We start from the raw sequence: 17,314 nt of genomic DNA, 5'->3' as shown, positions 1-17,314 counted from the left end.
TTTAGTTTTGTTTTTTAAATTGTTGTTGTTGTTGTTGTGGTGTTTTTTTATTTTTTTTATTGTTAAATGTTATCCTATTGCATTCTAAAGAATTAAATATAGCATATAAAAATATAATATTATTATATTACATAGTATGATTTGGATAATTTGGTATTTATTTTGTTACATAACATGATTTTTTATAGTGCTCATTTTAGATGTTAAACTATGAGACTTTACTAATTTTTGTTTATTTTCTAATCCTTTGTGGCGGACAAAGTACTCTTAATAGTTGTATTAGAAGTACTCTATAATGCCATTCATTTAAAGAAAAGAAAAGGTTAGCCAAACGAGAATAATCGGATAGGTGACAAATTTTAACTTTTGCAATTTTATTTTAATTATTATTATTTTATAACAATGCATGTATAGAAATTTAATTCTTAGATTTTGCTAATAATTGTTTATTTGATAATATGTTTTGGGTGGCCAAAATTATAATTTCTACAAAGAAAATAACCTTAATAGATTATCAAAAACAAAATTTTATCCTAATATTAGTTCAATTAATCATTGTTAAGTTTTATTAATTTTTTTTTGTTTACGTTTTTTTAGTGTTTTGGATTGTTCCTATATTACATTTACGATTGTTCCTATAATAAATAAAAATATAATTATGAAATACATTACTCATTATTAGATTAGTTTAAATTATAATTTTTTTTTAATAAAACCACCATAAAAATAATTATCACGCGCAACGCGCGCGTTCGCGGCTAGTAAGTATGAATTCATGGTCACATCAAGATGAGCATATATCTTTGTTGAAATAAAGGATTAGCACAAGATAATAACTTTAAGCAGCACGAGTAATCTATTACCACCTAGAATTATCTGAAGCTGAAAGTACTTTTGGGTTCATAAGAAACTCAAAGGATATGAGAAATAATAAATTAGTAATATTTATGTTAAGATATATGTAAATTATGTTAGGAACATATGTCAATATAGAATTAACTAATCATTTGATAAAACACTTTATTTATAATTGGGTAGATCTAGAATGTGTTTAATACTTCAAGGAATAAGGTTTCAAGTTCAAGTGTTAAAACTATGCAAGTCTGTCCAAGAATCAAGTGAAGAAGTGTTGAATTTTAAAACTCGACAGCTAGTATCTATCAAGGTTTAAAAAGTTATTTAAGCCTAATGCTCGACAGTTACTCGATAGATAGGGTATCTATCGAGGTTTAAGAAAATTAGATTTTCAGTTCTGATTTTCATCCAATTTGTGTATAGATGTTTGGGCTTTCTTTTCTCACAATTCTAAACATATATAAGGATTGTTCTAAGGGCCATCACAGCTGATGCACCTCAATGCAAAAGTCTTTCACAAGCATATTGTGAACCGGAGACATATGCCCTAGTTCATCTTTCTATTAAAAAAGTTATTGTGTTTGTACACCATAAGGTTTTGTAACCAAGGGATTTCGTGATCTTCATAGTGTGGATGAATTGAAGAACTTTGCAACCAACATCTTTCTCAAGTTGGTGTGTAAGCTGCGTACTGGGATCTGCGCATCGAATTTGTTAGTCACGTACTGAAAGCCATGCATTGAAATGAGAGATTATCACTACAGAACACGTCTAATTGGGTATTGGGGTAAGGGTTTAACTGTAGGTTGGTATAAGGTACTGGGAATCTGGGATTCCTTTTTTTGTAACCACTTGTTATGATAATAGTGAATTATCGAGAGTGGTGACCTTAAAATCATCTGGTGGGGTTTATGCCGTGTAGGTTTTCCCTATTTGTAAACTAATCACCGTGTTAATTTATTTTCCGCTGCATTTTATTTTAGTTGGTGATTTGTTTGTGCTACCATGCTTATTGCATGCTAATTGAATTAATTAATTAACTTGGCTAATTAATTGATTAATTCATTACAAGAGGTCAATACATTCTTGACCTATCAATCTAGAAATCAAGAAAAAGAAACTAGGTTTTGATTGATTGTGATTTCAGAGCTTCTGTATTGGCCACTAAAACAGTCTCAGACTCTCTCGGGTTTGAACTTTGAAATTTGATGTTGTAAAGTTGGTTAACTTTTCGGTGTGTGTGTTAGAGATAAAACTTGCATAAACGGCGAGTCTTTGACGGTTGATCAACAATGACAAGTCGTTTTGTTCTAGCTTCTTGTTATGTCTGGTTGTAGTGGTCGAGCTTTGTCTACTGTGTCTGTTGAGGGATACGAGTGGAGCTCAAAAAACGGCGGCCTTTGTTTCTTTTAAGGTTGGGCTGCAAAGATGATGTTAGGCCCAATTGGTTAATACTTAGTCATTTTCTTGGTGAGAGACCCATCAGGCAAAGATGATGTAAGCCCAAAGTTAGGAATTATTGTTGCTCAATCTATTCTTTCTCTGTTCATTTTGCTGCTTTAAAGCCCACGTTTATAATTCTAATTCTGTAAAAAATAATGGAAAGGTTAATATATATTTTTACTTTTATCATAGTATAAAACATTAAAGGAAAAGTTAATGGATACCCTCAATTAAAGAAATTAGAATTACTTTTAAAAAACTTTCATAAGAAATGAAAAAAATAACTAATTTTTTTATAATTTATATTTCTTATAAAATGCATCAAAAATTTTATAAAATAGTTCATTAACAAACATCTTAAAAGGTTAACCTATCCATAATTAAAATAGTTAAGAAGGTAAATTGAAGTAGTGAACTTTTTTTTGAGAAAGAATTGAAGTAGTGAACTAACGTCAAGTACACAAATTAAGTGTATTTTTTTTATGTGCAAGACTTATGTACAGTATTTAGGTGCTACTTTTTATATTTTCTTTTTAAGATTCAGCCATATGGATTTTTTCTCATAGGATGGAAGTGTATTTTTTAGTTTAGTAGTCACATGGCTGAATCTTAAAAGGGAAACCTAAGAAACAGTACCTAAGGTACTTTACCTAAGTTTTGTCATTTCTTTATATATATTGTTTTTTCTTTTTTATGAAACAAATTACACATTATGGATTTACCTTTTATTTTGGTCCCTCTCTCAAAAGGAGGAAGCTGTTTATTTTAAGAAACTAATGGGTTAATAAATGGAGAATTAGCTAGATAATCATGATGTGAATCATATGATATGACACAAAGCTTGCTGACTTGAAATAAATCATGCATGTGGTCTAGAAAGACTTGATACAAAAGGATAAGGAGATGACTCAAGTCGAGTGTGAAAGACACTATGAGTGGGGTAGTGCACCAGGAAAATTTTTGGTGAGAGACCCATCAGGCAAAGATGATGTAAGCCCAAAGTTAGGAATTATAGTTGCTCAATCTATTCTTTCTCTGTTCATTTTTTTGCTTTAAAGCTCACGTTCATAATTCTAATTCTATGAATAATAATGGAAAGGTTAATATATATTTTTACCTTTATTATAGTATAAAACATTAAAGGAAAATTAGTTAGATTTACCTAAGGGTCGTCAATGGGCCGGGTCGGGCTGGCCCGGCCCATTTTTACTTGGCCCATGGGCACAATGGGTTGAGCATAATGGGCTATTAACTAGTTAATGGGCTGGGTCAGGCTGGGCCGAAAGAGGAAACCTTAGCCAATGACCCTACCCATGGGCAATGCCTATTTTTTCTTTAGCGAGTTGGGCTATTGGGTTGGGCCTAATGGGTCACCCATGGGCTTATGTTAGCATATTATTTTATTATTTTTATAAGGAAAGAATCAATTTTTTATAAGGAAATAATCAATCTATTTTTTATAAGGAAATAATCAATCTATTTTTTTAAAGGAAAGAATTTAAGAATTTAATACTTAATTACAAATTTTTTACAGTCAAATCTATTTAACTTTTTGTTTTGTTGATGAAAACCTATTTAATTTTTTATTTATTATGGCTTTAAATAGTTTTTTTTTTTAAATTTTTATCTTTAATAAAAAAATGTCAAATGGTTAATTCAAATTTGATAGACTACTAGAAAAATATATATTTAGTAAACTAAGTTTAGCACAATTACTTTAGATATCTTAGTGGTTGAGGGAGTTCTCTTAAGAAATTCCTCTATGATATCTCAAGATCAATCATTTATACACTTCCTATATATTTTTGTTATGAATTATGAGTTATTAGGTTGGGTTAATGGGTTAGGCCAATGGGCTGGGCAACGGGTTGGGCTACTGGGCTAGCCCACCGGGTACCCATGGGCATAAAAACTAGCCCATGGCCTGACCCACTAGGCTAGTGGGCTACCCATGAGCCTCAATAACAACGGGCCGGGCCGCCCATTAACCCAGTGGGCCGTCGGGTTTCTGGATCGGGTTGTGGGCCATGGGCTATTTGATGACCCTTAGATTTATCCTTTTTTTTTTATACCTTTTTTATGAAACAAATTACACATTATGGATTTACCTTTTATTTTGGTCCCTCTCTCAAAAGGAGGAAGCTATTTATTTTAAGAAACTAATGGGTTAGTAAATGGAGAATTAGCTAGATAATCATGATGTGAATCATATGACACACAAGGCTTGCTGACTTGAAATAAATCATGCTTGTGGTCCAGAAAGACTTGATACAAAAGGATAAGGAGATGACTCAAGTCGAGTGTGAAAGACACTATGAGTGGGGTAGTAAGCCAGGAAAATTTTTGGTGAGAGACCCATTAGGCAAAGATGATGTGCCCAAAGTTAGGAATTATAGTTGTTCAATCTATTCTTTCTCTGTTCATTTTGCTGCTTTAAAGCCCACGTTTATAATTCTAATTCTATGAATAATAATGGAAAGGTTAATATATATTTTTACCTTTATTATAGTATAAAACATTAAAGGAAAAGTTAATGGATACCCTAAATTAAAGACATTAGTTTAGAAATTATTTTAAAAAAACTTTCATAAGAAATGAAAAAAATAACTAATTTTTTTTATAGTTTAAAAAAAATATATATATATATATATATTTCTTATAAGATGCATCAAAACTTTTATAAAATAAAACTAATTTTTTTTATAGTTTAAAAAAAATATATATATATATATATATTTCTTATAAGATGCATCAAAACTTTTATAAAATAGTTCATTAACAAACGTCCTAAAGGGTTAACCGACCCATAATTAAAATAGTTAAGAAGGTAAATTGGAGTAGTGAACTAACGTCAAGTATACAAATTAGTAGTGAACTAATGTCAAGTATACAGATTAAGTGTATTTTCTTTATGGGCAAGACTTAGGTATAGTATTTAGGTGCTATTTTTTAGATTCTCTTTTTAAGATTTAACCATGCGGATATTTTCTTATAAGATGGAAGTGTATTTTTTAGTTAAGTAGCCACATGGCTGAATCTTAAAAGGGAAACTTAAGGAACAACACTTAAAGTACTGTACCTAAGTTTTGTTCTTTCTTTATATTGTTTTTCCTTTTTTTATGAAGCAAATTACTCATTATGGATTTACCTTTTATTTTGGTCCCTCTCTCAAAAGGAGGAAGCTGTTTATTTTAAGAAACTAATGGGTTACTAAATGGAGAATTAGATAGATAATCATGATGTGAATCATACGATATGACACAAGGCTTGCCGACTTGAAATAAATCATGCCTGTGGTCCAGAAAGACTTGATACAAAAGGATAAGGAGATGTCTCAAGTCAAGTGTGAAAGACACCATGAGTGGGGTAGTGCACCAAGAAAATATTTGGTGAGAGACCCATCAGGCAAAGAAGATGTAAGCCCAAAGATAGGAATTAGTGCGCTAGGAAAATTTTTGGTGAGAGACCAATCAGGCAAAGATGATGTAAGCCCAAAGTTAGGAATTATAGTTGCTCAATCTATTCTTTCTCTATTCATTTTGCTGCTTTAAAGCCCACGTTTATAATTCTAATTCTATGAATAATAATGGAAAGGTTTATATATATTTTTACGTTTATTATAGTACAAAACATTAAAGGAAAAGTTAATGGATACCCTAAATTAAAGACATTAGAATTATATTTAAAAAACTTTCAGGAGAAATGAAAAAAATAACTAATTTTTTATATTTTTTTATTTAAATTTATATTTCTTATAAAATGCCTCAAAACTTTTATAAAATAGTTCATTAACAAACGTCCTAAAGGGTTAACGAACTCATAATTAAAATAGTTAAGAAGGTAAATTGGAGTAGTGAACTAATGTCAAGTACACAAATTAAGTGTATTTTTTTTATGGGCAAGACTTAGGTATAGTATTTAGGTGCTGTTCCTTAGGTTTTTCTTTTAAGATTCAGCCATGTAAATTTTTTCTCATGGGATGAAAACGTATTTTTTAGTTAAGCAACCACATAGCCGAATCTTAAAAGGGAAACCTAAGGAACAACACCTAAGATACTGTACCTAAATTTTATAATTTCTTTATATATATATATATATATTGTTTTTCCTTTTTTATGAAACAAATTACACATTATGGATTTACCTTTTATTTTGGTCCCTCTCTCAAAAGGAGGAAGCTGTTTTAAGAAACTAATGGGTTAATAAATGGAGAATTAGCTAGATAATCATGATGTGAATCATATGATATGACACAAAGCTTGCTGACTTGAAATAAATCATGCATGTGGTCCAGAGAGACTTGATACAAAAGGATAAGGAGATGACTCAAGTCGAGTGTGAAAGACACTATGAGTGGGGCAGTGCACCAGGAAAATTTTTGGTGAGAGACCCATTAGGCAAAGATGATGTAAGCCCAAAGTTAGGGATTAGTGCGCTTGGAAAATTTTTGGTGAGAGACCCTTCAGGCAATGATGATGTAAGCCCAAAGTTAGGAATTATAGTTGCTCAATCTATTCTTTCTCTATTCATTTTGCTGCTTTGAAGCCCACGTTTATAATTCTAATTCTGTGAATAATAATGGAAAGGTTAATATATATTTTTACCTTTATTATAGTATAAAACATTAAAGGAAAAGTTAATGGATACCCTAAATTAAGACATTAGTTTAGAAATTCTTTTTAAAAAACTTTCATAAGAAATGAAAAAAATAACTAATTTTTTTATAGTTTTTTTTTTTAAATTTATATTTCTTATAAGATGCATCAAAACTTTTATAAAATAGTTCATTAACAAATGTCCTAAAGAGTTAACCGATCCATAATTAAAATAGTTAAGAAGGTAAATTGGAGTAGTAAACTAACGTCAAGTACACAAATTAAGTGTATTTTATTTATGGGCAAGACTTATGTACAGTATTTAGGTATTGTTCCTTACGTTCTCATTTTAAGATTCAGCCAGTGAATTTTTTCTCATGGGATGAAAGTGTATTTTTTAATTAAATAGCCACATGACTGAACCTCAAAATAAAAATTTAAGGTACTCATTCCTTTATATATATTGTTTTTCCTCTTTTATGAAACAAATTACTCACTATGGATTTACCTTTATTTTGGCCCCTCTCTCAAAAGGAGGAAGCTGTTTATTTTAAGAAACTAATGGGTTAATAAATGGAGAATTAGCTAGATAATCGTGATGTTAATCATATGATATGACAGAAGGCTTGCTGACTTGAAATAAATCATGCCTGTGGTCCAGAAAGGCTTGATACAAAAGGATAAGGACATGACTCAAGTCAAGTGTGAAAGACAGTATGAGTGGGGTAGCGCGCCAGGAAAATTTTTGTATCCGTGTCACGTGTTTTTTTTTTTTTTTTTTTTGGCATGCATGGTTGCTATCTATTCCGAGTTCACATCATTCGCTGTCAACTACTCCCAACTCCAAGGTGATATTTTGCAGCCCAAACCAGACTCAATCCGAAACATCAAAGAAACTAATCATAACTTTAAAAGTAGCATATATAAGAAAGCTAAGTCTTGGAGTACAGAAACCAAGCCCCTCTTTTATTTCTGTTTCTGCCTTTTCACGTTTTGTGTAAGCTAGTTACTTTTCACCATCCCTGAAATCCAAAGCTCTAGAACCCAGTTAGTGATTCTGAGCTTCTGGTCAAGAAGCACAACTTTCTTTCCCTTAAACAATCTTTGTTTTCAGCATAGTTGGCTTGAAATTTGCTCAGTACAATCTTGGTGCTTAAGTTAATTTGTATTCTATTTCCCGCAGTCTTAGAATTTCGTTCAATCTATGCTAGATCTTCCGCCCAAAAATCATCTTCCTTTCTAGCTATTTTGGTATCTTGATCTTTTTGGGATTTTGGTAACAAAATCTTATTGTCTCATTTTTGTTCTTTAATTCGAGATTCTTCATATAAAAGCCGAAAATTTCTTGCTTGTATATCTTGGTTCTGGTCTTGATTCTGGTGTTAAGAAGCTCAATTCTTTATATTAATCGTTGTAAAAAACCGTAACCAAGTTGAACTTTCAATCAATGAGGAACAGTAATAAATTCGGTCTTATGTCCATACCTATATTCGTTATTCTTTACTTGGCCTTTACCATCCATGTAAATATGGCAGCCAATTATGTGCCGATCGAGAAAATCCTACTAAATTGTGGGGGTCCTTTGGATGCTACTGATTATGATGGTCGGAAGTGGACCGCAGATGTTGGGTCCAAGTATCTGTCGGCTAGTGGCAAATCCACCATATCTCAAGCTGCTACTCTAGAACCATCTGTCCCTGAAGTCCCTTATATGACTGCTCGAATTTTCCACTCAAATTTCACCTATCGTATTCCTGTTGTTGCTGGTAGAAAATTTGTTCGTCTTTACTTTTATCCCGCTTCATATGCGAGCCTCAATGCATCCAATGCTGTTTTCTCTGCCACTGCTGGATCTTATACTCTTCTTGACAACTTCAGTGCTTTGCAAACTACAGAAGCCTTAGGGTATGCATTTATTATCAAGGAATATTCGATCAATGTTGAGGGTGAAAAATTGGACATAAGTTTCGTCCCATCTGCCAAAGCTCCAACAGCGTATGCGTTTGTGAATGGGATTGAGATAATGTCAATGATTTTTTTTTTTTTTTTTTTTGGCATGCATGGTTGCTATCTATTCCGAGTTCACATCATTCGCTGTCAACTACTCCCAACTCCAAGGTGATATTTTGCAGCCCAAACCAGACTCAATCCGAAACATCAAAGAAACTAATCATAACTTTAAAAGTAGCATATATAAGAAAGCTAAGTCTTGGAGTACAGAAACCAAGCCCCTCTTTTATTTCTGTTTCTGCCTTTTCACGTTTTGTGTAAGCTAGTTACTTTTCACCATCCCTGAAATCCAAAGCTCTAGAACCCAGTTAGTGATTCTGAGCTTCTGGTCAAGAAGCACAACTTTCTTTCCCTTAAACAATCTTTGTTTTCAGCATAGTTGGCTTGAAATTTGCTCAGTACAATCTTGGTGCTTAAGTTAATTTGTATTCTATTTCCCGCAGTCTTAGAATTTCGTTCAATCTATGCTAGATCTTCCGCCCAAAAATCATCTTCCTTTCTAGCTATTTTGGTATCTTGATCTTTTTGGGATTTTGGTAACAAAATCTTATTGTCTCATTTTTGTTCTTTAATTCGAGATTCTTCATATAAAAGCCGAAAATTTCTTGCTTGTATATCTTGGTTCTGGTCTTGATTCTGGTGTTAAGAAGCTCAATTCTTTATATTAATCGTTGTAAAAAACCGTAACCAAGTTGAACTTTCAATCAATGAGGAACAGTAATAAATTCGGTCTTATGTCCATACCTATATTCGTTATTCTTTACTTGGCCTTTACCATCCATGTAAATATGGCAGCCAATTATGTGCCGATCGAGAAAATCCTACTAAATTGTGGGGGTCCTTTGGATGCTACTGATTATGATGGTCGGAAGTGGACCGCAGATGTTGGGTCCAAGTATCTGTCGGCTAGTGGCAAATCCACCATATCTCAAGCTGCTACTCTAGAACCATCTGTCCCTGAAGTCCCTTATATGACTGCTCGAATTTTCCACTCAAATTTCACCTATCGTATTCCTGTTGTTGCTGGTAGAAAATTTGTTCGTCTTTACTTTTATCCCGCTTCATATGCGAGCCTCAATGCATCCAATGCTGTTTTCTCTGCCACTGCTGGATCTTATACTCTTCTTGACAACTTCAGTGCTTTGCAAACTACAGAAGCCTTAGGGTATGCATTTATTATCAAGGAATATTCGATCAATGTTGAGGGTGAAAAATTGGACATAAGTTTCGTCCCATCTGCCAAAGCTCCAACAGCGTATGCGTTTGTGAATGGGATTGAGATAATGTCAATGCCTGATATTTATAGTCGCACTGATGGAACTGTAATGATTGTGGGTCAAATTTCTGCTTTCGACATTGGTAACAACACTGCACTTGAGAATGTTTATCGGTTGAATGTAGGTGGAAATCATATTCCGCCCTCCCATGATACAGGTCTTTATAGGACCTGGTATGCTGACGCTCCATACATCTATGGGGCTGCCTTTGGGGTTTCATATTCTGTTGATCCAAATGTGACGATCCAATATCCTCCGAGCATTCCTCCTTACGTTGCACCAATTGATGTCTACGCCACAACTAGATCAATGGGTCCTAATTCTCAAGTCAATCTCAATTACAACTTAACTTGGATTTTTTCAGTCGACTCCGAATTCACTTACCTAGTTAGACTTCATTTCTGTGAGATTCAGGCAAATATAACCTTGATTAATCAAAGAGTGTTTGATATCTTCCTGTATAATCAAACTGCTGAGCAAGGGGTGGATGTTATTGCCTGGGCAAGTGTCAAAACAGGGGGGGCAAGTCAGCTATATGGGGTTCCAGTGTATAAGGATTATGTCGTTCTTGTTGTTCCAAATGGAAGCCCACAACAGGATTTGTGGCTTGAACTGCATCCAGACCCACTTAGCCATCCAAACTATTACGATGCGATCTTGAATGGAGTAGAGATATTCAAAATTAATGGTACAAATGGTAATCTCGCAGGTCCCAATCCTATTCCTGCTCCAAAGCAGGATGTAATTAACCCAACAAGTTATATTCCATCATCAGGTGATTATAAAACAAAGATTCAAGCAATTATCATTGGAGGTATTTGTGGTGGAATCATCTTAGTCATTGTTATTGGTTTCTTTCTTATTGCTGCTTCTCGTTGCCAACATAGAAAAAACTCCAGTGTAAGGGAAGTTCCTTCTAAGTGCCACCAAGATCTTGAACAAGGATTTACCAAGAAACTTTGTCGCCGCTTCTCATTTGCTGAGATCACGGTTGCCACCAAGAACTTTGATGAGGCTTTACTCCTTGGGGTTGGAGGTTTTGGTAAAGTTTACAAGGGAGAAATTGATGGTGGAGCAACACCAGTAGCAATCAAGCGTGGAAACCCACTCTCTGATCAAGGAATGCATGAGTTTCAAACTGAGATTGAAATACTTTCAAAAGTTCGTCATCACCACCTTGTTTCATTGATCGGCTATTGTGAAGACAGTTGCGAAATGATTCTTGTTTATGACTACATGGCTCATGGAACACTGCGTGAGCATTTATACAAGACCCAAAAATCACCATTGCCTTGGAAGCAAAGGCTTGAGATATGCATTGGAGCTGCTCGCGGTTTATACTATCTCCACACTGGTGCTAAGCAAACTATTATCCACCGAGATGTTAAGACAACAAACATTCTCTTGGATGAGAAGTGGGTTGCCAAGGTTTCTGATTTTGGGTTGTCAAAAATAGGTCCTACCATAGATAAAACTCATGTAACCACTGTTGTTAAGGGTAGCTATGGTTATTTGGATCCAGAATACTTATTGTTTCAACAACTGACTGAAAAGTCTGATGTTTACTCATTTGGGGTTGTTCTTTTTGAGATCATATGTGCTCGGCCAGTATTGAATCGAACACTTCCAGAGGAGCAAGTGAGCTTGGTAGAGTGGGTTGCACATTGCCATGAGAAATGTATTCTTGATCAGATAATTGATCCTTATCTAAAGGGGAAAATTGCACCTGAATGCTTTAAGCAATTTACTGAAATTGCAATGAAGTGTGTGGCTAATCAGAGCATTGATAGGCCATCTATGGATGAAGTGACGTGGAACCTTGAGTTTTCTTTGCAGCTACAAAGGAATGCAGAGGAAAGCAATGCGGGCATTAGCAGAATACACATCAAGGAGGAGCCATTTGTACCCTATAAATGGAAGAAAAATCTTGATGCATCTCCAAGTTTTGATGGTTGTGGACATCTGTTGTCACGCCCCAAATCCAAAAGGGTCCAAAGCATGAAAAATACATTCCAAGGGCACTTGTAGATTTTTCCTTTCTTTTCCAAAGGTTAAGAATATACAACCATACTAAAATCTCTACATTACAAGTCAGAGCTCTATAACACATTTACAAACAATAACTAAAAATCATGTGCCTCCACATAATACATGAATATATTACAAAACTCTGATTAAATAGCACAAAGTCACAATCTTATCAAGAATCACAATCATTGCTCCACCAAGAAGAAGTCTCCAACAAAGAAGCCTCATTTCTGTCACTACTGTGGAGCATTTGGCACACACATCCAAATTACTATAAGTGGTTAGACACTCAACAAAGCAATAGTGTGTCATCTCTAGGGAACCAAAATCAACTCCAACTTTCTTTTGCCCCTCTTGGAGAACTTTTTAAGGCGGTCATACTTCTTTCAAACTTTAATGGTTTCAATTCTACTCCTTATTCATCTAGACAAAAGTTTATACAAAAGAAAGGATCTTCATCTAGGTCTCCCGTCTGGAAAGGAAATGATTCTAAGTGATTTCTCCTCTTTTCTACTCTCTTGCATGGTTTGTGATTTGGTTTGAGTCAGTCTAGTTTTGATGCTTTGTTTGTTTGTTTTTGCTTTATTTTAAGTTTTTTTTAATAAAAAAAAGGAAAAATTAAAAAAATACAAAAACAGTGTGTGTTTGTGTATACCGATACTTGTGTACCTTGATGACCTTTGAAACAAAGTTTCTTAACTTTGTATCTCTTGTAGATTAGATGAGTACCTTCATACACAACTAAGCAACGTGAGCTTTGTGGCTCTTTTATGTGATTTGTATGATTTGATTGATCTCTTATCTTTTATATCTTAAATCACTCTTTTTAACAGGAAGGACTAGAAAATCCTAAGAGAAAAGTATAAATAATCATCTCACTACTAAAACTCGTCAATCATACAACATCTTTGTGCAATTCATAAAAACCGTGCTCGATAAGGTGTAGCACTTGCACAACAAAATAAGGATGTTTAAGCTTACATAATTGGTATTTTCTTTTCTCTCTCTTATATGCTCATGTATGATGTGCTTAAAAGAAAAATATGCAAAAAACATGAAAAGCAAAAAGAATTAAAATACTTTTAATATGGTTGCCAACGTGTTTCTAGGAGATGTGAGAGTTATATGATGTACCTCGAAAGTGATAGTCACTATTAAACAATTATGATTGTGTGTGATTGCGTTTGATCCTCCTATATCATTACTTGTCATATTATGATGCTCTTGCTCTCTTGCAAAAGTTTCACACACAACATGCATAATCTTTGCTGCCTTTAATACTATTGTACAGGTATAATGTGATTTGGCCATCACAACAAATACATGTGGTAGTATATGCTCTCTAAATTGTCCAAACTTGTTTTGAAATAAAATTTGGTTAGACATGTTTAGTATGTTTTGATCAAGGAATGCTTTGCATCTAGAGTTGAGGATGTGTTTTTTTATGTTTAACATGCACTTTGAATGCTTGCTTTGATGGTTATCTTGTTTGCATTCATCTTGTGTTGTTTTTCCTCCTCAATATCTCTTCTTCAAGGCTCTTGACAGATACCTCGATATCTCCTCAATACCTGCTCAACACCTCCTCGATACAAGCCTTTCTATCAAGCTTTTTGGGTTTTTCTCGATACCTCTCCATAGATAGCCCAACCCATCGAGCCAAATTCTTTAGGGTCTCTGATTGCTCAATGGCTTCTTGATACCTTCCTCGATTTATTGAGAATTTTTATCATCAACACCTCATCGTTACCTCTCAATCTATCAAACTTTTGTTCTCGATAGAAGCTCGATATCTCCTCGATCTATCGAGTTGCGTTTTCTATATATAGTTTGAGGTTCAATCCGGTTTTGTTTTTTCTCAAATATTTCGATCTCTCTCTCTCCTATCGTAACCTAAACATCTCTCTCTCTCTCTCTCTCTCTAAAATCACCCCTCCCATCAGTTTTTCGGCCTAATGCAAGTCTCCCTCACTAGGTAAGTGTTCTTAATCTCTTCTTTTCCCTTTTCTTCATGCATTCATGCACTTTTGACCCAAGTTTTCAATTTTTGGGAAATTTTTGGGGTTTTTGTGATTTTGTCAAAATTTTTGGGTTGGGTTTTTTAAAAATGAACTCATATGATCATACATTGCATTCTAAGTTCATTATAACTCTGTTTCAAGCATTCTAGGATTGTGTGCTTGTTTTATCTTGTGAGTGTTGTTAGGTTGGATTGGGTTTTTGCCCATGATTCTTTTTATTGTTTGCACGTCACATGTTCATGCATTTTCATGCATTGCACGTCTTTTTCCTTCTTTCCTATGTCTTAAAGTTTCTGTTGTGTTTTTGTTCTTCTCTTTGTCTCTCTCATTTAGTCTCCTCATCATGGCACCCAAAAAGTCTGTCCCTTCTAAAAATTTGATTCATCATGTTCCTGCTAGCTCTGCTTGGGTTCGTGATGAAAAGGCACAAATTGACTTCTTTGAGAACTTTTTTGACTGGGCAATTTATTCGAAACACCAGGTCATTCTATTTGATTTTTTAGACACTCCTCTACCTAGTGCTATTAGCTCTCGGGGATGGACTTTTCTTTTTGAGAAACCTTCGAGGTGTCCTGACGTGTTCATACAGGAGTTTTACTCCAACATGCACGCCATCGATACCTCTGTGCCTCAGTTTACTATGGTATTCCATGGCACACATATCGTAGTCACCCCAGACTTCATTTTCGAGGTACTACATGTTCCTAGGGTGGATCGTCCTAATTACCCTAGTTATCCTCGTCTCTCTTCCATCTCTAGAGACAAGTTGGCCTCACTCTTTTGTGAGAAAGCCATGTTATGGGGAGGTACCCTTAATTTCTCCACAATTGAGTTCTCTTAGGGACCACGGTTCCTTAATATGATGACCTTTGTACTCACTTCACGGTCTCACTATAACACTATCATCAAGCCTTGTGCTCGTTTTCTTCTTTCCCTCATAGAAGGTCTCTCTATAGACTTTCTTTCACACATGATAGATTTTATTATAGATTGCTATCGCGACCTAACTATACGTGATAAGCTCATATTTCTTTTGGCTATCACACGTATCCTCACACATCTGCATATCACTATCCATCCCTCTCCTCACTTCTATGTCATTGGTGCCATTAGTAAGGAGTCTATTTGGCGGAGTGCAGCGCAGCTTGCTGCAAAGCAGCTGTGGGTGGAGCCTTCCGATGTAGCCTAGCTGATCCTACAGCTTCTTCCTCTCGACCTTCTCCATCCTCTGCCCCTTTTTCCTCATCGCAGGCTGTTGTCTCCCTTGCTGACATCGTGGAGCAGCTTCAGCACATGCGTGCTGATTTTGGTAATCATCTGGACCATCTATCCGATGAGATATGTCAAATGAACACCAGAATCAGTTGCATCGCATGCCACTAGTCTCAACTTGCTGGTTTTGCACCCTCACCTTCACCGGAGCTTGCAAAGGAGTTCTCTTCTTCAGAGGGTGGAGATAATGATGATGATGCTTCTAGCTCAGAGTATGATGATGTGATGACGACCTCTTAGTGATATATCCTTTGTCACTTATGACAAAAAGGAGAGTAATTTTGTGGATGAAAGTAGTCTAGGTGTTAGGGAGAGAGCTAGCATAGGACATACTAGATAAGGGAGAGTTTTTTTGAGTGTTTTTTTTAGGGATGTAGTGAGGTTTTGATGTACTCTCTCAGTACATTTATCATGGTCTTCTGACCACTTTTATTACATACATTGTATTCTTTGCTATATATATATATATGAGATGATGTATATTTTTCTTCACCTTTGTCTCACATGTGTTGTTTCTTTTCTCTATATATACACATGTTTCTTCTTGTATACAAATTGTCAATGTTTCACACGTGATGCCTTGATAAATCTTGTTTAAGTGTTCCAGTTAAGACAGGTTGCAAGTCTACTATGCTATGATCTCTCTTCTTGCAAAGTTTTTTAAGAGTTCGTGTTAAGATTAGACATATGTACTTTTGTATATAATGGGATAGTTGTGTTAGACTTCTCTCATAATTGCTTTTGTGGTTTTGTCACAGATTGCTAAATGGAGAGATTGTTAGGGTCATATTTTGTTGTAATTAGCTAATCCTTTAACAAAATGCACTTTACTTGTAATGGGTAGATCTAAGATGGGTTTAGTACTTCAAGAAACTTGTTGTTCAAGTCAAGTATTAAAGACATAAAGATTGGTCCAAGAAATAAGTGAAGAAAAACTGTTCATTAAGTCTCAACAGATAGCTCAACAGATGCCTGCTATTGAGACTTAATGTGAAGTTCGATAGATAGCTTGACAGCAACTTGATCTATCGAAAATTATGATTTCAAAATTTCTAAATCTGAAATTCAGCTCAGTCTTGAATATCTGTTTGGGGTTTCTTTTCTCACAACCCTAGACATATATAAGACTTATTTTAAAGGCCTTCATACACGGATACAGAGATCAAGAGACTTATATTCTCTATATGAAGCTACTGCGTTTGTATGCCATAGGTTTTTGTAACTGAGTGCTTCTAGATCTTCATTGATGATGAAGTGAAGAACTTTGCCACCAACAACATCTGTTCAAGTTGCTGGTGTTAATCACGTACTTGGGATCTGTGCAAAGGGTTAGTCACAAATTGGAGGTTTGTGCATCAAGGGAAAAAAGGCCACTACAAGATCAAATCCAATTGGGTATTGGAGCAAAGGTTCAACTGTAGGTTGGTATTTCGGGATAGATCAAGGGTAGTTGGTAAGATTTCTTATACTTGTAACTGCTTGATTGTTGATTGGTGAATTCTTAGGAGTGGTGACCTTAAAATCACCCGATGAGGTTTTTGCCTTGCGAGATTTTCTCCATTTGTCTACAAATCACTATGTTAAATTTATTTTCTACCACACTTAGTATTTTTGGTAATTTTTTTGGTGCCTTCACGATTTGCATGAAATTGAACCTAATTAATTAATTTTGGTAATTAAATTAATTAACCGGGATCAAGCTATCTTAACCCAACAATATTTTTAAATAATTGTCTTATGTAACAGTCATATTTTTTTTTTTAAAAAAATCCTACTTTTCTTAACAAATAATTTTTTTTCGAAAGTTCATATT

The 17,314-nt window shown here is 34.5% G+C and overlaps 2 protein-coding genes across 2 annotated transcripts in view; one reads left to right on the top strand and one right to left on the bottom strand.

The window, feature by feature from the left end:
* The window catches only part of LOC112034731 (eukaryotic translation initiation factor 2 subunit beta), a 101,675-nt gene that overhangs the window by 21,042 nt on the left and 63,319 nt on the right, over nucleotides 1-17,314 (bottom strand). The gene's annotated exons all lie outside the window — the stretch shown is intronic.
* On the top strand, nucleotides 9,071-12,270 carry LOC112016669 (receptor-like protein kinase FERONIA). Its single transcript, XM_024049207.2, has one exon. The coding sequence runs from the start codon at nucleotides 9,611-9,613 to the stop codon at nucleotides 12,206-12,208; it is 2,598 nt and encodes an 865-aa protein (XP_023904975.1). The 5' UTR covers nucleotides 9,071-9,610; the 3' UTR covers nucleotides 12,209-12,270.

Source organism: Quercus suber, unplaced genomic scaffold (genome assembly GCF_002906115.3).
Source record: "Quercus suber isolate HL8 unplaced genomic scaffold, Cork oak 2.0 scaffold_149, whole genome shotgun sequence".
NCBI classification, from domain to species: Eukaryota; Viridiplantae; Streptophyta; class Magnoliopsida; order Fagales; family Fagaceae; genus Quercus; species Quercus suber.
Note: the sequence above shows the minus strand (reverse complement) of the source record. Positions and strands in the feature narration are given on the sequence as shown.

Bases quoted from the DNA above. Each gene is read 5' to 3' on its own strand.
- LOC112016669 (XM_024049207.2), top strand. From the start codon at position 9,611: ATGAGGAACAGTAATAAATTCGGTCTTATGTCCATACCTATATTCGTT.